At 41.5% G+C, this 26,800-nt stretch overlaps 1 protein-coding gene across 3 annotated transcripts in view; it reads left to right on the top strand.

The window, feature by feature from the left end:
* Window positions 1-26,800, top strand: part of itpr1a (inositol 1,4,5-trisphosphate receptor, type 1a) — a 74,234-nt gene that overhangs the window by 13,704 nt on the left and 33,730 nt on the right. Inside the window, exons 4-41 of one of the 3 annotated variants that reach the window (XM_017415941.3) lie at window positions 821-930; window positions 1,476-1,562; window positions 1,887-2,045; window positions 3,181-3,279; window positions 4,064-4,147; window positions 4,645-4,791; window positions 4,921-5,016; window positions 5,449-5,493; window positions 6,206-6,360; window positions 7,236-7,335; window positions 7,586-7,746; window positions 7,847-7,988; window positions 8,191-8,349; window positions 8,426-8,598; window positions 8,753-8,872; window positions 9,011-9,205; window positions 9,285-9,536; window positions 9,627-9,768; window positions 9,871-10,024; window positions 10,107-10,297; window positions 10,379-10,511; window positions 10,673-10,727; window positions 10,817-10,982; window positions 11,394-11,555; window positions 11,635-11,709; window positions 11,827-11,964; window positions 12,055-12,180; window positions 12,268-12,468; window positions 12,550-12,801; window positions 13,011-13,136; window positions 13,219-13,347; window positions 13,471-13,591; window positions 13,689-13,873; window positions 13,952-14,100; window positions 14,189-14,300; window positions 14,984-15,019; window positions 22,823-22,870; window positions 25,230-25,362. In XM_017415941.3, coding sequence (XP_017271430.1) covers window positions 821-930; window positions 1,476-1,562; window positions 1,887-2,045; window positions 3,181-3,279; window positions 4,064-4,147; window positions 4,645-4,791; window positions 4,921-5,016; window positions 5,449-5,493; window positions 6,206-6,360; window positions 7,236-7,335; window positions 7,586-7,746; window positions 7,847-7,988; window positions 8,191-8,349; window positions 8,426-8,598; window positions 8,753-8,872; window positions 9,011-9,205; window positions 9,285-9,536; window positions 9,627-9,768; window positions 9,871-10,024; window positions 10,107-10,297; window positions 10,379-10,511; window positions 10,673-10,727; window positions 10,817-10,982; window positions 11,394-11,555; window positions 11,635-11,709; window positions 11,827-11,964; window positions 12,055-12,180; window positions 12,268-12,468; window positions 12,550-12,801; window positions 13,011-13,136; window positions 13,219-13,347; window positions 13,471-13,591; window positions 13,689-13,873; window positions 13,952-14,100; window positions 14,189-14,300; window positions 14,984-15,019; window positions 22,823-22,870; window positions 25,230-25,362 — 5,118 coding nt within the window. The remainder of the gene's footprint in view (window positions 1-820; window positions 931-1,475; window positions 1,563-1,886; window positions 2,046-3,180; window positions 3,280-4,063; window positions 4,148-4,644; window positions 4,792-4,920; window positions 5,017-5,448; window positions 5,494-6,205; window positions 6,361-7,235; window positions 7,336-7,585; window positions 7,747-7,846; window positions 7,989-8,190; window positions 8,350-8,425; window positions 8,599-8,752; window positions 8,873-9,010; window positions 9,206-9,284; window positions 9,537-9,626; window positions 9,769-9,870; window positions 10,025-10,106; window positions 10,298-10,378; window positions 10,512-10,672; window positions 10,728-10,816; window positions 10,983-11,393; window positions 11,556-11,634; window positions 11,710-11,826; window positions 11,965-12,054; window positions 12,181-12,267; window positions 12,469-12,549; window positions 12,802-13,010; window positions 13,137-13,218; window positions 13,348-13,470; window positions 13,592-13,688; window positions 13,874-13,951; window positions 14,101-14,188; window positions 14,301-14,983; window positions 15,020-22,822; window positions 22,871-25,229; window positions 25,363-26,800) is intronic. The other 2 variants (XM_025005834.2, XM_037975500.1) reach the window with 2 other exon arrangements.

The following is a 26,800-nucleotide window of genomic DNA, read 5'->3' as shown; positions in this document are numbered from 1 at the left end:
GAGAGCAGGGATGGACAGATTGTTCTTTTCCTCCTCTTTTCACCCTCTCCGAACAGAAAGCCGTGGTCAGATGAGAGATAAAATCAGAGGAAAGCCAGGACTCGGAGGGAGGACGGAAGAAAGACGAAATCTGTCCTCGCTAAAACGCGTGGTGTGAAAGTCCCATTCAGTCGGAGCTCGCTGCAAAAAGAGGAACTCTCCTGGGACAGAAGAGGAACTTTGCTAAAACTGTATCCACATGCAAATACAAGGCCCCGCTTTCCCTCCGGGCGGGTTTCAGCACGGTTTATGAAAATGAACAGCACATTTAGACACGAGTGACAACGGCAGCATCTTGTCGTTGCTGTGGTTACACGCTCCAGCCGACCCCTCCTCCTTACTGTGTCGATCGCAAAAAGAAAGGTTTTTTTTTTTTTTTTTTTTGTGGTGTTACTTATTGTAATCTAACCACAGGATGTAGCCACATTTTACGATGTCTGTGCAGCACAAGCACACACACATGCTGTGCTGTCGCTCAGCGAGGCAGAGGAAGCCCTTTGATCTCCATTCAGGAGAATTATTAATGTGTGTTTGAAGTGCAAGCACACACGTGTCTGGGTCATCCCACAAAGAGCAGGGGATAAAATTTACGCCCTTTTAGCAGCTGAGACGTTTCATATTTGTCGGTTTATGCCGCCACAGTCCGGGCCTTCCAAACTAATTCACTCGCATTACATTCGCTGTCACATCTCCACGTATTTTTCATTCTTTTTTTTTATTGGTGCGATTTATCTGACATTAACCTTCGCCTCTGGGGCTTTCCGTCTCTGTGTCTGTGCAGACTGTCTGTTTAAACTTTGTCCCATGAACCGCTACTCGGCCCAGAAGCAGTTCTGGAAAGCAGCGAAGCCTGGAGGGAACACGGACGCGGTGCTGCTCAACAAGCTCCACGTAAGTAAGGTGGCCGCGTGTTCACCTCACAGCCACCAGCGCGCCACACGCAATCCCGCCTCCAGAGCTCATGTTCTCTTGAACAACACAAATTAAATGTACAGACTTATTGTATAAGCACTACATACTACTATTTAAAAGTAGATATTTGGTGATAGTCCTTTCAAGTCTATTTATACAAGAATGATTTATTTTCTTAAATAAAATTTTCCCTACAACTCTCATAGCTTTCTGCCTTCAAAGCTCTTTCAGTCCTCCTGCAATACAACACCTTATAAAGCTGTCTGTTTGACTCATAAACTGAAAGCTCACAATCTTCTCCTTTGTTTCCATGGATTTGTGAGCTCCAGGTGAAGCCCTTCTGCTGAATTGTAATTTTTTTCTTTCTCAGAATTCTGTTACTCCTGTGCCTCAGTGCTTTATTTACAACAAACTGGATTGTTTCATCCAGCAGCGTCTTTGTAAAACAAATGGTGGCAGTAATCTACGGTACGGTTGGGACTCGTGAAATTATATTTTCCCTTCTCCTGTTGTTTGTTTCCCAGCATGCAGCTGACTTAGAGAAGAAGCAAAATGACTCTGAAAACAAAAAACTGCTCGGAACAGTCATACAGTACGGGAACGTCATCCAGGTATTTTGCTTAATAATATCTTCCTTTTATTCTAATAAATAAAACAATAAAACTTCTGATTAATTTAGTTTGAACTAAGATTTCTCTGATGTCTGTCGGTTGGGGTGACATATCTTTTTACAAATACTCCAAATCTGATCAAAGCTTGAGTACATTGACTTTGAAAAATACAGAAATTAGTGGTGGTTTAATATTTGTGCACCGTATTGAACCTTTCTGATATTTGATAACAGGAATATCTTAAACTCCTGTTGCGTTCCTGCAGTTGGAACGCAACCAGAAGCACTTCTGATCAGTCTAACTTTCTTTGCGTGGCGTTTCCAGCTCCTCCACCTGAAGAGCAACAAATACCTGACGGTGAACAAACGGCTCCCCGCGCTGCTGGAGAAGAACGCCATGAGGGTGATGTTGGACACGGCGGGAAACGAAGGCTCGTGGTTCTACATACAGCCCTTCTACAAGCTGCGCTCCATCGGGGACAACGTGAGTGGACATCTCTGTGGGGACGGGGCAGGGAGCGAGAATCTGGGCCAAACTGGGGCGGGTTAGGGGAGCTTTATTCCAGCTTCTGTCAAAGAAAGAATTTCTTTCAGTTCTGTATGTGTTGACCTGAACTCACAACAAGCTCATATCTCACACCGTAATGACTGCACAACACTCATCTGCAACTTTCAGCATCTTGCCAATCTGCTCCTTAAAAAAACCCCAAAACCTTGTCCTAATTTCTGTTTTAATGGGCAGTTTTTACCCATGTGGAAGGTTGCCTAAAAGTAGCAGCAGTGACGACGCCATCGCCCTTTTTAAAAAGTTTAAAATCTTTAGTGTCCACAAAAACTACAGAGCACTCTGAAACTATCTGGCTCATATGATTCATGCTCTAACTGATATAGAGCACACTGTAATTGCAAGTTTACTGCTTTAAAAAGTACTATTTTTGCTTTGTTTTTATTTAAAAACTTTTTATGAACCAAAACAGTGAGTGTTTAATTCCAGCCTCTCAAATATGAACACTTCCTGCTTTTCTTTGTTACATCTAAAGCAAGTATATTTTGAGCTATCAGTCAGAGAAAAGAAGATGTTTGAAGACATCATTCAGGATTATAGGGACACTATATAGATGTATTTTAGGACAGATTAGTGAAAACAGTGGTTGGTTTCACCCCACAGACAGATGAATTCTTTACTGTTCTAATACTTTGTTTGGGGTATTTTATTATATCGACTTGGGCCAGTTTAAGTGTTCAGAAAGCTGTTTACTCATCTTAGTAGCAGGTTTCAGTCTAATAGAAAACAGAAGTTATTACAAAACTCCGGCCAAGACAGTGACACGCAAACCTCTTCTGTACCTTTATGCATGTCAGAGAGTCAACTGATGACTTTTACCCCCTGGCTAAATCAAATGAATCCTTTATTAACTAATAAAAACATTTAATTAGAATTTCAGAATGAAAGTCATGTTGTTTCATGTGACATGGCAGAAGAATGTCTCGATAAGACATCACAGTCCTGATTTTATCTTCTTAAACAGCTCAACTCTTCACCCCACTGTTCATTGTTTTGCATCACATTAACTCTTATGTCACGTTTGAACTCTTGATGTATTTTTGTGTGGCTGCAGGTGGTGATTGGAGACAAAGTGGTCCTGAACCCGGTGAATGCCGGTCAGCCGCTCCATGCGAGCACACACCAGCTTGTGGATAACCCAGGATGCAATGAGGTTTGGTTGATGCTAATTTTTAAACTCCTCTACGACCACTCTTGTAATTCGTTGTTGTCTGATTGAACGCCACAGGACTGCTTCACTGTCCTACAGACTCGGAGCAGTCAAACCAATGGCTAAAGCTAACATTACATGTGGAGAATCTCCTGTCTTTTCCTAATAATGTTACACTGCTCTGCAGCCTGAAATTGATATGTTATCAAAGGGCGTCGCCATTACACCGAGCCCTCTGACCACCACCAGTAATGCAAGTAAGGCAAGTCAGGTGAAGTGTCTTGGCCAAGGACACAATGGCTGAGACTGACGGAGGGGACTGACAGGGGCTCCGGTTACAGGATGAACCCTTACCTCCTGAGCCACTGCCGCCCTTGTGGGCATTTTGTCATGTTTTCTGAAAGTGAGACAGATGCAGTTGGTTGTAAAACATTTTAAACGTCTCTTAATTTCAGAATAAAAGCACAGTTATTGAGGTAGCTTTTTTTAATCATTTTCCTGTAAATTTAGAAAATTCTGACAAATAGGTATTTAAGTGACAGTGGTAACGCATTTAAGGGTCATACAAATTCACACGTGCTCACAGCAAGTGAAACAAGTTCCCACAGCCATGATTTACTCTGTTGAGAAAGAAAAAGGATTCATCCCTGAATTGAGGAGCTGCAAGAGAAAAGGTTTACGACACAAACATCACGCCAGCCCTTGTTGGATTGCTGCTGCTGCTGTGCAAAAACACAACAACCCCCCCGAAACCTGCAGTCACGTCCAACTCTGTTTGTTTTTCCAGGTGAACTCTGTGAACTGTAACACCAGCTGGAAGATCGTCCTGTTCATGAAATGGAGCGACAACCAAGAGCTCGTCCTTAAAGGAGTATGCACAAATTATATGTGAAGTAAATGCACCGTTAAATAAACAGATAGACCAATAAATAACACACAAGGTTTAATCAAAGTCGGTGTTTTGAAACTTGTTTTGAAACTTGTTTTGAAGTAGTTTCCTGTTTTTATTTATTATTTTTTCCAGCTGTACTTGTTGCATAAGATCGCTCATCAGATCTGAGTGGGCTGGTTCTTTTGTTTGTTTCTGTTTTATTATTTTCAGTCAACAGTACTTGCTTACAATGAGACTTTATGTTTCTTAACCGCTCATTATAAGGTGTTAGTGCAACTTAAGATGATTTATCGGTTTAAGTCTTCCAGTCTTAGCGTTCCTTAAATTAAATATTAGGCACAAATGTTTCATTTTAAAATTGTGACCTCACAAAAGCTTGTTTTTTACACAACTTGGGGAATTTTTAAACATTTCAGACCTGAAAGACTTTTTTCTTCTTTTTGACAGTCTTTTTACACCTTTTCCCTTTTTTCCAGGGCGACGTCGTGCGATTATTTCATGCAGAGCAGGAGAAATTCCTCACGTGTGACGATCACAGGAAAAAGCAGTATGTTTTCCTCCGCACGACTGGACGGCAGTCTGCCACCTCTGCAACCAGCAGCAAAGCACTGTGGGAGATTGAGGTGAACAGAAAGCTGCTGATTTGTTGCCTTGTGTTGCTGTAAGATAAAGTTGTTCTTACGTTCTTCCAGGAGCAATATAAAGGGAGACTATAAATCTGTTTCATGTTCCACTGTTTGCTCTGATATCAGGTCGTACAGCACGATCCGTGTCGAGGCGGCGCCGGGTACTGGAACAGCCTGTTCAGGTTCAAACACTTGGCCACCGGACACTACCTGGCTGCAGAGGTCAGTCTGTCCGTCTGCACTTTAACAGGCCAGTCTGTTTTCACAGAGCCTTTAAAGAACATGGGAGGATTTCTCTTTGTTTTTCTCTTCCTGAGAGACCAAATTATGAAGCATTTTAGAGAAACAGTGTTGCCAACATTGATGAATAAGCTTTATTTAATTTTTTACACTTGCCTATTAATTGGAAAAGATATTTCACCCTCTTTATGTTTAACAGTTTTAATTTGGATTTTAATTAACTTTGTATTTATGATTTAGGGTGTGCATGTTTTGCATAAATTATTTATTAGCCATCAGGAACTGTGGATAGAACGTGGGTAAATCTGGTGCAAAAGTGTTTTCTCTTTTGATTTGAATGTCTCAGTTTGATAAATGAGCTGTAACTCTGTGGATACTTTCAAAAGTGAAACACTTGTTCCTGTATTTTTACAGGTGAACCCGGAGTATGAAGAGGAGTGCCTCGATTCCCGCTCTCCTGTAAGAAAGACTCGCTTTTCTTGTCACAAAGGCCATTTATACACATGAAACGTTAAAATTCAAGTCAGTTCAGTCATTTCTACTGGTCTAACTGCTGCTAAACCTCAACCGTGGCTTCAGAAATTACCTAATTTAGTACATCAGAGCATCTCTGACTCATTTCAATACAGTGTTTTAAATAAAAAAGGCACTGTCTCCTTTCTTGTGGCTGAGAAGGTTGAATGACGTGATATTTTAAGCCACCAGGTGGCAGCCTTTCTCCATCCTCCATCGTTCAGTCAACTAGATGTTTGCTCTCCAGTTTACTCTTATTTTTGCTACATCTGAGAGATAAAACTAAATATTACCTCGAATTGTTGTTCAGATGGTTTTTAAATTTCAACAGCAATGATTTTAAAGTCAAATTGTCTTTAAAAATAGGAGAATAATATCAATTCAATTGAAACGTATGTATAGACTGTCTGTTCTAGTAATTTTTGTTTAAGAAGTAATCTTAATCTATTTATTAAACCTATTATTGGTTAATTTGTTCTTTTTAGGACTGAAACTATTTATTGAGAAGACTCGAAACAAAGCATTTCAATGAATTTGGACTCTTATTTTTGAAAATCTTGGCGACGATTGTCACACTTTTCAAACATCTCAGCTGTTAGAAGGAAATGATCTGCTTGTTAGGTGATTTTTCTGTCTTGTAAATTTCTGTTTTCTGCAGCTTGACTCAGAACAGGAAGCCCTGCGAGCCCGCTTGAAAACCGCCCCAGATAAAGTCATGTACACACTTGTGTCGGTCCCTGATGGAAACGACATCTCCTCCATATTTGAGCTTGACCCCACCACCTTAAGAGGGGGAGACTCCCTTGTGCCCAGGTAGGAGTGCGATGTAGGGAGTTCTACCTAGATATTGAATTCTGGTTAACATTTAGGATTAGAGAAATGAATCATCTGAGCTCTGGTCTGTCACTTTTTCCACTGAAAACCAAACTGCAGACTCATTACTAGAAGGGGACTTCCATTTTATATTATTCCATTTTTGTAAAATAAGCACTGGAAAGCCTGTGGTAACACGTCTTCATGTGGGAGTCTGTTACTGACTCTGCAGGGCTCAGGTCTCGTTGATGGTGTCAGATAAGTATCTGCACTTTTCTAAACTGCAGAAAACAATTCATTATTCTGACTGATGCGTTCCCTCACAACTGCTGCAAAACAGATGCAGAGATGCACTATTTCATTAGAAAATCTTGAAGAACTGGGAGCCAAACAGTTGCTAAATAAAATGTCTTGTTTGATATTAATGTTCTGAATTAATGTCTTCAAATTGGCTCAAAGAGTGGATCATTTTGTTCTGAGTCCAGAATTTCCCAAAGACCTTTAACTTGGCTGAGATCTTGTGGCAACAATTTGGTAGCAGCCCCTGCCTGAAGAATGGGAACCACCCTGGCAGAGGCCACCTGGAACTGTGTGTTGATTTTGTAATGATCCTTTTTCCTCTCTATGATAAGTTATTGCAGGAAATGCCAACAAAATCACTCAGAAATATAACACCCCTGTCACAAAAAGTCCCTTTCCTGTCTACACACCTGTACTGTGCTTTTCTTGGTGTCGGTCGCACATTTTTCTCTAGAATATTTGAAGAGTTCCTTCCATCGTCGCCGTATCAGTATGGTGGTGTTTTTTAGCTGCTAGGATAGGGTTGGATGAAGCATCTAAACTTATGCACTAAAAAAATGTAAATGTCTCTTCAGAAACTCATACGTGCGCCTCAGACACTTGTGCACCAACACGTGGGTTCACAGCACCAACCAGCCCATTGACAAGGAGGAGGAGAAGCCTGTCATGCTGCGTGTGAGTCAGGCTTCCTATGTATACAGTAAATTATACATCTCTTGATCATTTATTTTGGTCTTTTTGAGTCAATGAGCCACTGAGACATCACTTAGTAAATAGATCTTTAAAAATATAAAATGTCCTCCTTTTCTTTCAAGCCATGATCACGGTGTTTTTGGGTTTAAAATTAGACGTTTCTGAACCTGTATTTGGAGTTTTTATGTTTTTAAAGTAGTTGCTCGTTGTTTTCTCCCTCCCCTTATTAAAGATCGGCACATCTGCCCTCAAAGAGGACAAAGAGGCCTTCGCCATTGTTCCCGTCTCCCCGGCTGAAGTGAGAGACCTTGATTTCGCAAACGATGCCAGTAAAGTTTTGGCGTCTATCGCTGGAAAGCTGGAGAAAGGCACCATCACTCAAAATGAGAGGAGGTAGTAAACACACAGGGAGGTAGAGCAGTACATTTCCTCTCTAGAAGAAAGATAGTTGTCTAATTGTTGTGTGTTTGTGTGTGTGTGTGTGTGTTTTCAGGGCGGTTACAAAGCTCCTAGAGGATTTGGTGTTCTTCGTGGTGGACATTCCCAACAACGGACAGGATGTTCTGGAGATCATGGTGAACAAACCCAACAGGGAGCGACAGAAACTCATGAGAGAACAGAATATTCTCAAACAGGTCATTTATTTTTCCACTGAAAGCAACATTTTGACCACACTCCAGGTCACTCTGTGCAGCCTCGCTGAAATCTTCTTGACCTCCTTTTGGTCTTGGTAACTTTCAGAGTGGCCTTCATACTCCGTGCTGTCTTTTAACTTTAGCCTCAATGCGATTAAAGCTATCACAATGTCCTTTTTTTATTTTTCCTTCTGCTTTTAAGATCTTCAAGCTGCTCCAGGCCCCGTTCACAGACAGTGGTGACGGGCCCATGCTGCGACTGGAGGAGCTGGCCGACCAGCGGCACGCCCCCTTCAGACACATCTGTCGCCTGTGTTACCGGGTTTTACGTCACTCTCAGCAGGACTACCGCAAAAACCAGGTAGCACCGGCACTATATCTCACTTAATTTAAAAGTTCCTCTGCCAGGCTGTATTAAATTTCTCGCTGTCCTGCAGGAGTATATCGCCAAGCAGTTTCGCTTCATGCAGAAACAGATTGGCTACGATGTCCTGGCAGAAGACACGATCACAGCTCTGCTCCACAACAACCGCAAGCTGCTGGAGAAGCACATCACAGCTGCAGAGATTGACACCTTTGTGAGCCTGGTTCGCAAGAACCGCGAGCCAAGGTGTGTGTTTTCAAATCAACGTCGCAGTGAACCATCTGGTGATCTGATGAAACTCCACTGTAGTAGTTACACGAGACACTTTGGGAGGATTTAATCTTATTTTTAAAAGAGTTGTGGCTGAATTAATTTTTGTGTTTCTTGTGTGTGTGTCCAGGTTTCTGGACTACCTGTCAGACTTGTGTGTGTCGATGAACAAGTCCATCCCTGTGACACAAGAACTCATCTGTAATGCTGTACTGGATCCAGCAAATGCAGACATCCTCATAGAAACCAAGTGAGTCCTTCTCCAAATTCTCAATAAAGGAAATGTAACATCTTTATTGATTTCACTTAGTTTGCACCTTTTGAATTTCCCCCAACTTACGTGAGGAATTTATATATATATATATTTTTCTCCTTAAATAACCTGCAGACTGGTGCTGTCACGGTTTGAGATTGAGGCGGTGCAGCTCGGGGAGAACTCTTTGGAGTCAGAGGAGGATGAGGAGGAGGTGTGGCTGTTCTGGAAGGACAGCAACAAGGAGATCCGAAGCAAAAGCATCAGGGAGCTGGCCCAGGATGCCAAGGAGGGCCAGAAGGAGGACAAGGAAGTGGTCAGTTACTACAGGTAATTACTGCGCCTCGGTTGTTAGAGACCGTTTGTAAAATGTGTCGCCGATTAAACGTAACGTTTGCAAACCCATCAGGTACCAGCTGAACCTGTTCGCCAGGATGTGCTTGGACCGTCAGTATCTGGCAATCAACAAGATCTCTGGCCAGCTGGACGTTGACCTGATTCTGCGGTGCATGTCAGACGAAGACCTGCCCTTTGACCTGCGGGCTTCCTTCTGCAGACTGATGCTGCACATGCACGTGGACCGGGACCCTCAGGAGCAGGTCACGCCGGTCAAATACGCACGGCTTTGGTCTGAGATCCCCTCAGAAATCGAGATCAACGAGTAAGAGCAAAGAGGGATGACATCCTGTTCTTGTAAAATAAGTCTTCTGGGTTCAGCAGAAAATCTGTTTTTACGTCATTTGTTTTGTAGCTATGACAACGATGGGACATCTAAAGATGAAATTAAGGAGCGATTCTCACAGACAATGGAGTTTGTTGAGAACTACCTCAGAGATGTGGTGTGCCAGAACTTCCCTTTTACACACAAAGAAAAGAACAAGCTCACCTTTGAGGTCAGTCTGACACAGTTATGAAGATAAACCACACTCACAACATAATCATCATGTTTAAAGATAAAATTTACAAACACAGAGGCATCTATTTTCATTGATTAGGTGGTGAATCTGGCCAGGAACCTGATTTATTTTGGCTTCTACAACTTCAGCGATCTGCTCAGACTCACCAAAATCCTGCTAGCTATTCTAGATTGTGTCCACGTGAGCACCGTTTTCCCTTTCAGGAAGCTGGACAAAGAAGAGGAGAGCAAAGGTAAGAATGCTTTAAATGTGTGGGAGGAGGGCAGACATCTGATGAACATCAGGTTCACGTGTGTGTGTGTGCGTATTTCCAGGGAGTAACGTGATGAGATCCATCCATGGTGTAGGAGAGCTGATGTCCCAAGTTGTCCTGAGAGGAGGGGGTTTTCTTCCTACGCCTTCGAGCAGGAACTCAAATGGAGATGCAGTGAAGGCGCAGATTGAACCTGAGAAAGAAGACATTCTGGTCATGGACACCAAGCTCAAGATTATTGAGATTTTGCAGGTGAGGCATGTTTAATTTTATATTCGAATGCATATAAATATGTAGAAGAAATGTTGCATTTTTTTCTTCTCTGTCCTGCAGTTCATCCTGAATGTCCGTCTGGACTACAGGATCTCCTGCCTCCTGTCCATCTTCAAGAGAGAGTTTGATGAAAGTAATTCCCAGAGTGAGATGTGTTTACCTGGATCAGTGGAAAATCCAAACACGATGCCAGGTCAGATCACTGATAAGACGTATTATATCCTGAGGTGGAAACAGTATTTTTATTCTTTTCCGTTGTCGTGTGAATGCTGACTCGGCATTTACACTATTTTACATTTCATTTTGTGTGAAAATGTAATTTCTGTAGTTATCATTAACTTCTCACACCTACAGGGGCTTTGGATTTTGAACGCATAGAAGAGCAGGCAGAAGGGATCTTTGGTGGAAGGTAATTTCATTTTACACACAGAAAGAATCACAAACAATAAGTCAAATAAGATATTTGCCTTTTTGATCGTGTGCTCATCTCATCTGTAGTGAAGAGAACACCCCACTGGACCTGGACGATCAAGGTGGACGGACCTTTTTGAGGGTCCTGCTCCACCTAACCATGCATGATTATCCTCCTCTGGTGTCCAGAGCCCTGCACCTGCTTTTCAGACATTTCAGCCAAAGACAGGAGGTCCTTCAGGCGTTCAAGCAGGTACCCCAGCTGTGCACAGCAGAACCTAAACAATAAAGACTGTAATTATTAAACTTACCTTAGGTGCCCATTTCTCTATACTGACCACTTTCAGGACAATCCAGTCAACTAACACAATACTGCAAAGTTTCAAAACAGTAAAATACTATTTAAAATGAAGCTAGAATTCTTTGAAGGAATGCTTTTTGCTCATTTTGCATGTCAGAGTTTTAAACAAAGATCTTACGTAATCTGTTAGTGCTCAAAGTGCATGTTGGATATAGGCAATTACATGATTGCCCGCCTTTCATGGCAGCAGACAATAATTAATATGATGTTCCGACCTCAGTCATCCTAGGCATGCACATCTAAACCAATACATATATAGTGCCATGTCTTCCTCCATATTCCATCAGCTCTGTGTATCAACAGGTGCAGCTCCTGGTCACCAGCCAGGATGTGGATAATTACAAGCAGATAAAGTCAGATCTGGACCAGCTGCGTTCGATTGTGGAGAAATCGGAGCTCTGGGTTTATAAGAGGCAGGGCCCAGATGAGGGCATGGATGCAGGAGATGCCTCAGAACATAAAAAGGTGCGTCACATTTATTGTTGTAATAATGTATGACAGCAAGTTCATGTTTGCTTACACATTATTATGTTGTGTTCCGCAGGAGGACTCAGGGGCCACAGACAAACCAAAGAAAGCAGAGAGCACCAGCAGTTACAACTACAGGGTTGTAAAGGAGGTAACAACGTTATTATCAATACTAATGTCTCGTGCTGTTGCACAGCAGTTAAAATCTTTCTGCACATATTTAATTTTCTTCTGTTCTGCTTTTTCTTTCCTCACGTTTGCTTCATAGATCTTGCTGCGTCTCAGCAGGCTGTGTGTCCAAGAAGGTCTGTCGGGCAGGAAGAGCAGGAAGCAGCAGCAGAGGCTGCTCAGAAACATGGGGGCTCACACTGTGGTTCTTGAGCTGCTACAGATCCCCTATGAAAAGGTGTCACTCGGTTTTAATGAAATCCTTTGAATTTTTTTGTGTTTCTCTACAAATGGACAAGCTTTTACTCCGAGTATATTTGCCCTCCAGGGAGAAGATTTGCGTATGCAGGTTATAATGAAGCTCGCCCATCAGTTTCTGCAGAACTTCTGTGCAGGAAACCCACAGAACCAAGCCCTGCTTCATAAACACATCAATCTCTTCCTCAATCCAGGGGTTGGTTGTCTTTCCTGATTGTACATCGACTCAAACTAGTATTTGACGCCAAACAACTCACTTTGTTCATTTTTGTTTTTCTTTCAGATCCTTGAAGCTGTCACCATGCAGCACATTTTCATGAACAACTTCCAGCTGTGCAGTGAGATCAACGAGCGTGTGGTCCAGCACTTCGTCCACTGCATCGAAACACACGGCCGCAGCGTGCAGTACCTCAAGTTCCTACAGACTATCGTCAAAGCAGAGAACAAGTTCATTAAAAAGTGTCAGGACATCGTCATGGCGGAGGTGTGCCCTGTTTCTGAATCGCTCCTCTTCCAGTTTTTCTCCAGCATCATGTAATATTTGTTTTGTTTCCACTCCCCGCAGCTGGTGAATGCAGGAGAAGATGTTCTGGTCTTCTACAACGATCGCGCCTCCTTCCAGACTCTGGTCCAGATGATGCGATCAGAGCGGGATCGCATGGATGAGAACAGTCCTCTGATGTACCACATCCACCTGGTGGAGCTCTTGGCCGTCTGCACCGAGGGCAAGAACGTCTACACAGAGATCAAGTGCAACTCTCTGTTACCGCTGGACGACATAGTGCGGATTGTGACCCATGAAGACTGCATCCCCGAGGTGAGAAGATCCTCAAAAAATTGGGTCTGAAGGCTTGATATTTGTGAGAAGCAAAAGGTCTTGTGTAAAGGTGCAAAAATATTTCTAATCTGTTATTTTAAGTGACAGTATTGATAGATTTGAAAAAGCATATTTTACTACTTAATTCTACTTTGTGACATTTAACTGGAACCAAAAATTTAGGTTAATCTTTAATAAAAATCTTTCAGGTGAAGATCGCCTACATCAACTTTCTCAACCACTGTTACGTTGACACTGAGGTTGAAATGAAAGAGATCTACACCTCAAACCACATGTGGAAACTTTTTGATAACTTCCTGGTTGACATTTGCAGAGTAAGAAAGATCTTATTTGCTTAATAAATAAGAACTATATAAAAAACAACAAAAGCCATTCTGCCGTGGCTGTTTTGTTCAGGTGTGCAACAACACTAGTGACCGAAAGCATGCTGACGCCATTTTGGAGCGCTACGTGACCGAGACGGTTATGAGCATCGCAACCACCTTCTTCAGCTCTCCTTTCTCTGACCAGAGCACAAGCCTGCAGGTAACCGTGTCACGTTCCATAAATATTTACAGTCCTTTTTATTAATAGTCCTGATTGATTATTTTCCATACACTTCTCTCTCTTTTTAAAAAAAAATGTACTCCTCTTGTATCTTCCTCTCAGACCCGGCAGCCAGTCTTTGTGCAGCTGCTGCAGGCCGTGTTCAGGGTCTATCACTGCCACTGGTTGAACTCAGCCCAGAAGGGTTTTGTTGAGAACTGCATCAAAGTGCTCTCCGATGTTGGTAAGATCAAAACTTTTTCTAAACACCTGCTTCCACGTTTTTTAAACATTCATAGTCAGCAGTCTAAATGATCCGCACGTCTTTGTGCACAAATCAGCTAAAAGCAGAGCGATAGCCATCCCCGTGGACCTGGACAACCAGGTGAACAACCTGTTTGTGAAATCCAACAACATTGTGCAGAAGACAGCCTTGAGCTGGAGGCTCTCCGTTCGCAACTCCACCCGCAGGGAATCTGTGGTGACCACGTCGAGGGACTACAGGAACATCATTGAGAGGCTGCAGGTAATGTTTTGGGTATGTTTTTACTCATTTCTACCAGTTCATTTCCACATGAAGAGTGTTTTATTTTCTGTAACGTAGGACATCGTGTCAGCTTTGGAGGACCGCCTGCGTCCACTGGTGCAGGCCGAGCTCTCGGTCCTGGTGGACGTGCTGCATCGGCCTGAGCTGCTCTTCCCTGAAAACACAGATTCACGCAAGAAGTGTGAGAGCGGAGGTTTTATATGCAAGTAAGTAATGCAGATATATATGTAACTCACAGCCTAATTTATAAATCACAAATGAGACTTGAGGAGTAACGTGTGTGTGTGTGCGCAGGCTGATCAAACATACCAAGCAGCTGGTGGAGGAAAATGAGGAAAGACTTTGTATCAAAGTTTTGCAAACGCTCCGGGAGATGATGACCAAAGACAGAGGTTATGGAGAGAAGGTAGGACAGGTGGCCAAGAAACATCACACAGTCATGTTTATCTATAATGAAACAATATACAACCAAAGAAATGAGCAATTGTGGGACTTAAATTGTATATTGTACACTGATCAGCCATAGGAAATTAAGACTACTCTCTTCATATTGATTAGGTTCCACTTTTGTCACTAAAATACTCTGACCTGTGTGGATTTACTGTGGTTTCTGGCACGACGCTGTCTGTAGCAGATTCTCCAAGTTTTCAGGTGGGGCCTCTGTGGTTCTCAAAGAGCTAAAATAAAAGGAAAAAGGATAGCGTTACCATTCAAGTCTTTGCACGTAAACAGCAATATATAGTGTGATTCAATAAATGAAAGGAAAGTTATGTTATTGAATTATGTCTTTAAATGGCTTATCAGTTCATTCTACATCAGATCCACTTATTTTGCATCACATCCTCACAAACTGTCAATATTTCAAAAGAAACAGGCTTGTCAATAAGTTGTCACTGTCATCTCCACCTCACTAGTTCTGCTCATTCTGGGAAATATTTAGTCACAAGCCCCATTTTTCTGTGCTTCACTATGATTTCTGCAATCCTGACTCACCTATCTAACGTGTTATGCTGTATCATTGACCCCAGCTTCAACTTCCTCCTCCCGGTGTTGTTACCTAACCCCCTTAAACCTTCTGTTCTCTTTCAGCTCAGGGCCTTTGATGATGAGATGGAAATGCCTAAGGTGGTCTCTCCCTTTTCGTGTGCTCATGCCTGTGTTTCTCTAAGCTTCTGTGTGCTGTGTCTGTGCAGTAATTTCAGTGGTGTGACTGTACGGGAGCAGCTGGCTGTGTTGTTGTTGTTGTTGTTGTTGTTGTTGTTGTCAGTGAGGCCTCTGGGCACAGATGGTTGCAAAACTGGGCAGAGTAATTCTTTTATAAACACCTGCTACGCTGTCTGCAGAATACAGTGTGTGGATTTACAATGGTGAGGGGAAAATGGTCTGGCTGCATGCTGCTCACAAGAGCTGGGTTATGTCATCTTCCATGATGGGTCACTTGTTAGCTGGGCCAGGTGCCAGAGCTGCATTCATGTCTGTCCCCGGATATTTACATGACAAATTCTTTCTCATACTAAAAAAAAAAAGACACATTTACTTTAGATTTACAAACTATTCCCCATGAACTGATCATTTCTGAGGCAAACAGCATGAAAACGGCTCTGAAACTCGTCAGGTTTTTACTGTTTTACCTAAAATGTGAACTTAGCATTTTTAAATGTCATATATCCATCATCCTGACATCCTTTAAAACCATTCAGATGATCTAAACGTCTGTCTGTGGGCACAGAAATTGACATACATACATGTGTTTTACTTTAAAATAACCCCTTCGTGCTTTAAAATAGCTCACAATTGTTTCCTTGCATCTTTTAAATTAAATTAGCCCATCCTATCCCTGTTTAACTCCAAAACTTAAACAATTGTAGATGTTCATCCAGTGATTACTTTCTGAAGATTTCATTCAAATTCATCCTGTGGTTCAGGAAACATTTTAAGTGTCAGAGAGAGTTGACTCCTACAGTGCTGAATGTAATAACACAACTACGAATGAAACGTTGTTTTTCATGCTTTAACACAAACACTTCGTTGAGCTCCAAAAGGTATTAAAAAGTTGGTGTTTCACATTGGCTCTGTCGTTCATGTCTGATTTTACAGAACTGAAGGTATGAAAGCCACTTCTTTGAATTTCTGCTCATACAGGTGTGTTTTGTGGCGTTTCCCTATGTGTCTCCTTCATGCACCGGTAGGGGGCGCTGTTACCGTGTGCATGTTTCATCCGTGTGTTCGCGTTAATGAACGTGAGGGGCAGTGGCACTCATTCAGGCTGTGTCCTAGTTTTCCTTCCCTGCCAGCTGCACAATTCCTGGGTTCTTGCCAACTCTGAGCCAGGGTTACATAAGTACTGAGCTTTTTTTTTTTTTTTTTTTTTCCTCGAACTCAACCCTGCTGCTGTTGGGCGACCTTCAACAGTAATTGCCAATAAAAGTGTGGAGGAGCTGTTTACACACTTGTCGTTCGTGTGTATGCATGTCTGTGTACACCTGTGTGTGTATAAATGCAGATTTTAGAAAAGGGTTGGGGAGGGGGGGTTAGATCGTTGCATTTTTTTGTCCTCACATAAAGAACGTGGGTTGTGAGAGGGGCAGTTGATCTGTGATTCTAATTACCCCGTTTGCTCTTTTGCCCTCATTTAATCCTTGTGCCACAATTCCTGAACTGGTTGAAATACTCCTCGTTTCCTCTCCCCCCCCCACCAGTCTCACGCGGAAGCTGGAACACCCACTTCGTGTAAACCTAATGAAGTTGGCTGTGAAGTCTCCGTGGGTGTAAAATGAAAATACATAGTTAGCTTTTGTCTCCTCTCTTTGTTTAAGGAAACAAGGCGACTATGCGTGCTTCTTTGACACATGAGCATCAATGAAGTCAGATCAGGTGATGGTGTGTACGTTTTATAGCTCGAGTGGAATTTTTAGTATGTCCTTGTGTGTTCCACCCCATGGCTAAATGTCAGGCGGGTGATTTATCACTAAATTTGTGTCTCTTTGAGTTATATAAGCACCGGAGGAGTTCAGGATACGCAGGACATCGCTTCTTACTCTCAGGGTGCCCTCCTCACCTGGCTTCCAGGCTGTGTGGTTTCATCAAAGCACACAGCCCTCCCCCCCATGTAAACAGAAAGACATGTTTCATCCCTTCCTTTAAAGGGCAACAGTAAACCGGCCTAAAATAAATGTCCTTTTTTTATTTTACTTTTTTGACCCCTTTAGCCACTCGTCACATGTTTCCCACCCACAGCTGAACTTGTTGCACCTGCTCTGGTTAAAACAAAACCTCATTTTTTACAGTTCTGGTTTAGATGTAGGTTCAGCTACAGCAAAAAAAAAAAAAAAAATAAGAGGGCGCAGCCATCTAATTTCTGCGCATAACCAGCACCATCAGTGGTAAACCCCAGTTTTCGTTGTCATTCACCACCAGTTTAAACATGACTCAGGCTCCAGCTGCAAACACCCTGAGATATGTTTATTTACGCACTTTCGGAAGAAGCAAGGCAAAATGGAGTGTGCGTGTGTGGGTCTTCATTTCCTCTGGTGCTGAACCGAGAGGTGTGAGACTGATCAGGGGTTTGCCCTGGGGAGATTCCAGTTTAGTAAAGTACACTGTAGCTGGGGGCGGATGTGGCAGCTGCGAGGGGGGGTTCTTCTGCGGTGTCTGTGGTCGTCCTGGGGATGATTAGCTACATGTATGGACTCTGAACAGCGTGTTGCTCTGCGGTTTGATGTGGTCACACCGAGGCGGTGACCATAGTTGTGGAAGAGGTTGGTCTTTCTGTGGCGTCAGAGCTGAGCCCACAGTCTCGCTGCTGAACTCTGTCACACTCTGTCATCTGCAGCTGGCTCAGATCACTTGTTTGGATTGCCGGAAGTGAGTTTAATGTCTGGACACTAAAAATACACATCACTCCTCAAGCTAAGACTGACAAATGTTGAACAGGGTGCAGATGGTTTCCTTTACAGGGATTACCTATGGAGCCTGGCAAGTGCAAGGTGGAGATATATAAATAGAGGTCAGGGAAATCTGTTCTCTAAGCTGCTAACAAACTTTATTCTGTTAGATAATTAAACAAACTATAAATCATTATTTGGGTCAGTGAATTTGGAAAGATAATGGGAAAGTACGCAATATGCTTTTTAATAAAAATGAGTGACACTCATGTTAACAACATGACTGCTCCTGTTTTTGGATTTTTCTTTTTTTGTTTGTTTGTTTTGTTTTTTTGTAGAAATTTCCAAATTTCCCTCTGAGGTTAAAAAAGTTATTTATCTGAGCTGGACAGTCATTCCAGTTGTGAGAGAACCATCATAGAAACTGTCAACTTCAAAACCACATGGGGCCAAAATTACAAGTCAAGGGCCAAACTCATTCATGATTTATTAACTTTTCGTTTTAGTGGTTTGTGTATAATAAAGTTGCGGGCTCATAGTAATACATATTAAACGAGATCTATTAGGCCAGGTAAAACTTTCATGTGAAACCTCTAGTTTCACAGCTGGAGTTGAGTTGACTTCTGTTTACCCGTCAAACTCCCCAAAACGGGGCTTAACCCAAGACTTTCTGCTCATAAGGACTGATGTTATTCCAAATACTCGTATGATAATAAACTCAAACTTTTTTGTTTGTTTGTTTTCACAAAATGCAGCCTTTGCAGGGCTCTGTATCAGTCCCACTCTTGGACTATAGAAACAAATTTATGTCACATTCTCTACTGGAGAAAGAAAGTTATTATTTTTTTAATGTCAAAAAAGGATCATGGTTCATATCTGGTGGCAAAAACAAGTCCTAACCCTTTGTTTGTTTTGCAGTAGTAGTACTATCAGAAATGAGAAACAGAAGTTGTAATACATTAGTAATTTGCATAACCTGCTAAACCAGTCAAAGATTCACTGTGACGTGAATACAGTAGTGTTTTAAAACAACATGAACTGAAGTACCATCATTTGCATATTATGCCTTCCAAAGAATCTTGGCAAACGTGCGCTGTGTTTTCCCTCTATTCCTTTAAACGTCTCACTTTCTCTTTCTCGTTCTGTCTCATTCTGCCCGAGCACGGCCACCCACACGCATACTTTTTAAAACGCGTGTCCCTGGCCATGAAAGGTTTCACACCTAACACCGAATAAATACATTGCAATGGAACTGAAAGAAAAGGTATCCAGTTTTATAGACTCTAAGGGAGAGATTTATGAAGATTTAAGTTTGGGGCAAACATCTTTACCAGTAAAAATGTTAAATGTAAGTGCAGCTGAGCCGTGTAGAACATTATTTTTTTTAGCATGACTGTCTTCTGTCATAGTATCTCTTTTGGGCCTAATGTTAATCGTGTAAATTACATTAGAATATCTGTAGTTTGGAGCTGGTGTTGTACTTTGAAGGATTAAAACATGCAGTCTCTGTTTGAGTTTGATTAGAATTAAAAAAAAAAAGAAAAATGAATCTCCTTTCATAATCTATTTGCACAATGACAAGTGCCTTTTTGAAAATTTCATTATGTTTTGAAAAATTACACAGCCCTGAATAATACACAAACCAATGACTTATTGATGTGAAAAGCTTGAAAAGTGTGTATGGTTTCAAATTTGACCAAATCCACCTGTAATGTAGAAAATGGAGGGACTGAAAGTAGCATTCGTTGAAGGAACGCATATCACCCGCTGCTTTGCATGCCAAAGTTTTCAACAAGGATCTTATTTATTTATTTTGAATTGAGTTGTCTCCATAAGTTGAGGCTGTACTTTCAACGATTACTTTGAGAGTTTTATTAAAATACATTCACTGGCTCACGAGATAATTTGATAACAGACAGACAAACACCCAGAGACACAGGCAATTGCATGACATGCCTCTCAAGGCGGAAAGCGATAATCAGGTTAAAACACCAGCCTTAGTCTGGGTGCTGAAACCGATCCAGGCCTGCTTCTTCTTAAATTTAGGTCACCACACACGTGATCCATTGTCAATCCAAATGTGGCCGAATATGTTGTTTCTCAGTTCGATTTGGCCCAATTCCACATCTGACAACAAGTGCTGCTGACGCCCGAATACAGCCGAGTGTTCTGGCCCCGCACACCTGGAGCATCTTTCAGCCACTTGTTAGATTGAACTCTTCACCAGTGTCGTCAATATGTCAACTTAGATTATATTTTCTACAAAAAGCCGTTTTCTTTCTTTACAGATGTAGAGGCTATTGTAGCGTTAGCTTCCCACCTGCCTCCTCCAACAATCATAGTTTTCAGGCACAGTTTTCACTTCCACAGAACTAGTTATCAAGCCAGACAGTCACAGGTGGACTTTATTAAACTAATTACATGAGACACTTTGTGTTTTGGACTCCACTACTTAGTGTCTGTGTGTGTAAATCTGTTTATGTTTTGGCTGCTACTCTTTTCTGTTCCCGTTTTGTCTCTTACCAGTAATCGTTCTGTGTGTTTTTGGAGACAGATGGCCACTGTAAGCTGTTGGGTGCCATTGGTTTAGTGGCCTGGTTTTTTGGATTTATTATGTAACTCTAACCCTATCACCTTTTCCTCTCCAATCCCTCCTAATGTGTCTGTTTACGTAACCGTATATGTGGAGCAGCACCTTTTTACCTGCTTATTTTACCCTGTGTTTGAACACAAGCTCCTGCGTACAAGTACCGACATATCTGAGTTTGTCGAGCGAGAAAATGTGTGAACCGCACTTCGGTGTTTTTGATCCTGGTAAAATTAGTTTTGCCTGCTTTGTGTTTCATGTTGCTCTAAACGAGGCGCAAACTGAGAACGTCTCACTTTCTAATTACTCACTGCTGACTTTAACTAACATTGTGTGATTTCAGTTTCTGCTCAGCTCGTCCTTTTCCTCAAACAGCAAAAAGGTGAAACTAGTATTTCTTGAAGGAACTCCTCTAAAGTTTGAAACATATATCCTGACTGATCTGTTAGTGCTCATAGTATGTGATGGGGATGACTCTGAGCTACTACCATACCACATTTTAGCTCAATATTTTTAAAAAATGACTGAGTTCGAGCCTTTTTTGTGTTTGCTGAGGACGATTAGTTGTGGCAGCCATTTTAAATTAGGTTGATTAGACATGTTAATCAGGTGTAGATGCACATCCAGTGATCACTTTCTGAGAGTTTCATTAAAATCCATCCTCTGGTTTATGAGATTTTTTGCTAACAGACCCGGGAACACATGCAGGTAGTTTCTGTACATGCTCAGAATGAACAACAAGAAAGGTTGGAAACAGAAACATGTTTCATTCTTTATATGGGTGTCTAAACAATACTTAGGAAAACTCTGTCCATTCTATAAGTTTTGTGTTTTAACAACATAAATTTAAAAGCACATGTGTTTGAGCTAAGCTAAACAGTTTCCCCTTTGCTAGGCTGAGCTAACAAGATGATAGGTTTGTATCGTTTGTACCGTTTTCACTAGGAAGTCAGAATTTCCAAGTTAGAAAACACCTCTCGAAGTCAAACGTCTGACATGGAAAGTCAGAGATTTGTCATCAACCCCTGACCTTGAAATCCAACGTGGCTGCCTCACGCATGAAAAATTGATAGCTGCGTTAATAAACTTTATTTTCACTTCAGTTGGTTTGTATGTCTTCAAATAATCACAGAAATAGTACCACAACATTCTGCTACAGTGTTTATATGCACAGGATGCAGAGAAGTACATTGCTTTAGACTTGTATTAGTAATAATAGTTAGCCTGGTCACTGAGCACAACAGTCAGCAACTCCTGCTGGTTTTTCAATTTTAGATTTAGTGGGGTTCAACGTCAATCTAAGGTTCAAGTTTTTGACTTCTGAAATAAATGGAAAGCAGAAACATTACCATACAAACAGTGGTGTCAGAGAAGATCTGTCTTCTGTCAGCAAGAGTTCGAATACTGAAAGCATCCAGGGACAGAAACTAACATCTGAACACAATCCTCCCATTACAAAGGTTCAAATTTAATTTGGACACTTAGCTGCTGAATCAGAACTCATGTGACCAGACAAATAAAGGAGATGATGGTTGGCCAAAATCAGGGACCAAAATATTAACAATAGTTGTTTTATCAGTGTCAAGAGTTGGTGGACTTCTTAAATAGGAAATAAATGAATAAACCGTCTCCTGTGCCAGGAAGGGGGAACCTGGGTCACAAGGAGAACAGGTCTTGTAGGTGAGCAGCAGTAATTAGCCTGGAGGACAAAGTACTTTTTATGACTGCCCAGAAATTCAAGAATGTCCTAAGAAGGAATTGGCAGAGGTAATTTCAGGTCAGCAATTCTAAATGCATATTTTCTTTGTGGGTTTTATTAACCTTTCTCGGCAGCCTGACTTCCTCCCACAGTTAAAATCTATTTATATAATCGGTGATCCTAAACTGACCCGAGGAGTGAGTGTGGGTGTGGACGGTTGTTTGTCTCGTATCTCTCTGTGTTGGCCCTGTGATGGATCGGTGACCTGTCTGGGGTGTATCCTGCCTCTTGCCTAATGACAGGTGGGATTGGCTCAGCCTGGCCCTCTCAATGATAAACGGTTGTGTTTAACTTTGTGCGTATACATCATTTACTCTTAAACAGCTAAACCTTTGATCCCTGCACATGTGTCCTTCATTATGTGTAATGATGTACCTTCCTAAAAACCAAGGTTTAGTTTTGAAGAACAAAAACTAGCTTTCCTGCCTTGAGGTTTAAAGAATTTGGAACTAAGCTAAAGATTTAATCCTGTTCTATCTAATAGTCAACACTGTATGCACCACAGCTCCAAACCCTCCTCAGCTGTTGTTTCCTTGGTTTCTTGACCTTGCAGTAAAAGCATGGCAGCAGACCTTTGCATGGCCTCTTGTAACAGCTGATGGGTACATGATGTGGTGTTTAACCTGACAACTGCTCTCCCTGTGTACTGCATGAATACTAACAGTCTGTTTGTGTCACAATGCTCTAACTGCGTCCAGAAGCTGGAACAGAACCTGCCTGAGAAACTGTTGGCGGACCAGATGAGGGTAGGTACTTACAGGAGCATGGCAGCTTCACTAACAGCTCCGACACCAAACACACACACGTGACGGGACCCAGATTTTAAGTCGTACATTTTTCATATATGCCAGTGGTGCATTTTGCATGAAAAGTCACTTTTTTTCCTTTTATTTTTCTGTTTAAGCTCATGAAATGGCACCCAAATTATCAGCTACACCTATTGTTTTACACATTTCTCTCTGTTTATGAGTAATTACCTTAGTGAGCGGTATCTTCAAATGCTGAATGCCTATAATTGTTATTTAAGTGTCAATGAAAAGCTCATTTTGGGAGCAGGTGTAATTAGCCACTACGTGTTGAATAAATGTTATGTTCATTCATTTTTAAAAGGAAAGCAGTTAAACCAGATCACTTAGTCATTAAGTTTATTCATCATCACAAGAATTTAAGATTTTTTTTGAGAAGTGATAGAGTTGTAGCCGTTTTGGGTAAACATTAACCCTCCTGAAGCCCTCAGAAGAGAGAGATACAACGAGAGGCAGAGAAGCCCTTGTAACTTCAGGTCAGTTTGACCTGAAGGCCATGGGAGGGTTAAAAATAACATTATGCACAATCTTGTGTGATACGTGACGAAATGTTCTCAGAGTATGTGTTGTGAGTGACTCTTGGCTACTACCACACCAAATTTTAGCTAAGTATTTGTAAAACTGACTGAGGTACAGCCATTTTTGTGTTGATTAATGTCAATTAGCTGTGGTGGCCAAATTGAATTAGATTTATTCCAAAATGTAATCGGTTGTAGATGTACATCCATTTAGTTAATGGCAAAATGACATTTACAAAACTTATTTTTAGATCAAATTTACTCCAACCCTAAAAACAATATCTGCAATGAGCTTCTCATTGATGTCAAAAAGATCAGCAAAGGGATTTACATTACATCTTTTTAGAAACTTGTGGGTATTTTCTAAATAGTGTGATTTCAATGATCTTACCTTCTGTCTGATTCTTAGCCAGAAGAAGATGCAGTAAAGTTTTAAAGCTTTAAAGAATGACGTGTTTTAACTCAAAAAAATGGAGGTGCAGAAACACAAGTTTTCACCCTAACTTTAAATAAATGACGATGCAGCTGCTCCACCTGCTCCATTAGTCAGGCACCAATGTTCGGGATGTTAGGTGTCGATCTCAGCTGCTGCCACACATTTTAGATCAATAACTTTATTAGAGTTGTAGCCATTTTTGGTGCTTTTAAAAGTCAGTCGACTGTAGCCGCCATTTTGAATCACGTTGACGCCAAAAGTTTATCAGTTTAAAGAGGAGCATTCAATGATTACTTTCTTCAGGTTTCAACAAAATTTCTTTAGTGGTTCATGAGAAATGTTGGTAACAGGCAGACACACTAACATATGCACACAGACACACAAAACATTGTCTGACTTCACCTTTTGGGGGCAAGCAATAAATATCCTGTTTGGAATATTATTATATTGTAGCACCAGGTTTGATTTAACCTCATGAGACACTTCTTCCTCCTTCAAGGACATTCCATTGGAAAAATACACACCAAACAAAAGCTTGGGTCTCAGGAGGTTAAGGTGTATTACTTAATTTATTGTGATTGTAGTTTAATTGTCCCTTGCGTCCTTAACTGTAGGAGTTCGTTCCTGAAGACTCCCGAAGTCAGTCTTTAATAAGCACAGGTATTAACTATTATGCACGAGGCATGCTTCTGATTAATTAATCTCCTGCCAATACAAGATGAGAGCCGTGTTTTTTACCCACCTACACAAAGTAGTCGTGACCCGTGCAGCATAACTATGGCAGTGGACCTTTATATAATCTCTCTGTCGTCTTTCAAGGACCACCCACATCTGACAATAATTTCCACATAATCACACGCAAACACAAAAACACTGCGCCCTTTCATTTCCTTTCACTTTATCCCATGGGAGGTCTCGTCAGGTAGCTATGGGCTGCGGTTGCCATACCAACGGCAAAGTCATGCCACTGACTGGATGAGTCACAGTGTAGGAGGGCTGCCCCCTAGGTCTGCCTAAGTAAAAACCAGGACCTCACGATGTCACTAAATAGGGTCTCTGTTGTTCTAACAAACAGCACTTTGTTGTAGGTGGCAGATAACAAACTTTTTGCTGTGACACAAAGTGATTCCTTTGCACAATCTTAAATATGTTGATATATCGTTGCTCAAGGTGGGTTTATGGTTGGTTGGCGGGTTGTAGTTTTCTGAGATTTTTTTAGTGCTTAAAGATTTAAAATGCAGAATAAATGTCTGATGTTACATAATCTCCCCCCTCTCTCTGTCTGTTTCTGTCTGTTGTTGACGTCACATTGTTACATCCTTCTCTTTTTCTTTTCCACGATAAGGGTGAGGCGCTGAGACAAATTCTGGTGAGCCGTTACTATGGCAACTTCCACCGGAGTGGTGGGCGGAGGGAGAGCCTGACGTCATTTGGCAATGGCCCCCTCAGTCCGGTAGGATCGGGCAGGAACCAATCAGGTGAGACCCCGTGGCTGATGTTGCTCATTTCCAATAATAAACACAGAAGTTTATTGTAAAGTCTTGCCACTTGTAGGTGTTTATCAGCACAAACACTGATTTCAAAAACTTTACCCGAGCCTTATTGTGAAGCCGAAACCAAAAATCGTCGGCCAAGCGGGAAGGATCACAGTGACATCAGTCGACCTTTTGCTTTTTGGATTGCAGAAATGTAACAAGATTATGTAATTGTGTCTGTCTGGCACTGAGTTCGTTATCAGGTCCAGAGTTGTGCTACGAGATGCCCTTTCAGCACGCCGAGCACGACGTTCTTATCTTTAAATGATAACGTGGTCAATGTGTTACTATCTGCAGTCAAAACACTGAAGTAGTACATCTCTGTTCAGGTCCTTAATTGTATTTAATCTGAAAATTTGTTAAAACGTGTCCATTAAAGCGACAATTCAGGTGTTTTTAAAATAGAGTTTTGTAGTAAGGTTATAAACAATCAACGTCTTACCTGTTGTAGATAGTTCTTTAATTGACTCAGTTTAGAAAAAAATAGTTTAATTCTGACCAGGCTGATGAGCTGAGCTGAGAGGATTTCTGTCATTTTGTTACAATTTCATGAAATCTTCATGCAAACAGTGTTTTATAAACTTACACCGCTGTCAGTTTCACAACACACGATTACTCTGGTAGAAATATTATGATATCCCTTCAGGAGCTGCCACAAGTGCAGTCAAAGTGCTACAGCGAGTTGCTGCTGCCATTATTTGCATCAGCAAATAACTGTATAATTATATGCAAATAACTGTGTAAAATTTGTGTAAATTTGACAGCAATGTACAATAATCTTTAAAATGGCATTCACATGAACAATTATGAAATGTTTAAGACTGAAGTTGTTTTGGGATGTCAGAAACCCTCTTTGGTCTTGGTCTTACTTGGACTCGCCATTAGTTTGCCAGTCTGGTCAAAGTTAAGCTCCCTTCTTCTAACTGAGGTCTTTCAAAGAGCTAGCTACAGCAGGTAAGATATTTATTGTTAATTATCATTTATCCATTGAACAGAACCACACTTTAAAAGATTTGAACTGTTGCTTTAATTTTAGCAGCCAATAAGTCTGTGAGGACACACTTACTTTGTAGCAGTAGCCGGTTTTGTGAGTTTGTTGTGCTTATATAAATTCCAATAAACCTGACTGGTGTGGTAAAAAAAAAAAGCCCCAGCAACACCGAAATATGACCTCAACACAATGAACACTTGTTCCTGGTTCACCAAGTGCTCCGAGATGCTGGCACACATCCAGGCCACAGGAAGTCGAACCCCTCCTCTCTATGATGAACTTATTGTTACCAGAAGACAGGCTGCTATTTCCACAGAAAACAGCTTTTGCACCTGTTGCAGAAACCAGGTCCAATATAGGAACTCCATATGAAGACTGAAGTTGGGGCCC

This window comes from Kryptolebias marmoratus, linkage group LG4 (assembly GCF_001649575.2).
Source record: "Kryptolebias marmoratus isolate JLee-2015 linkage group LG4, ASM164957v2, whole genome shotgun sequence".
In the NCBI taxonomy this organism is placed as follows: Eukaryota; Metazoa; Chordata; class Actinopteri; order Cyprinodontiformes; family Rivulidae; genus Kryptolebias; species Kryptolebias marmoratus.
Note: the sequence above shows the minus strand (reverse complement) of the source record. Positions and strands in the feature narration are given on the sequence as shown.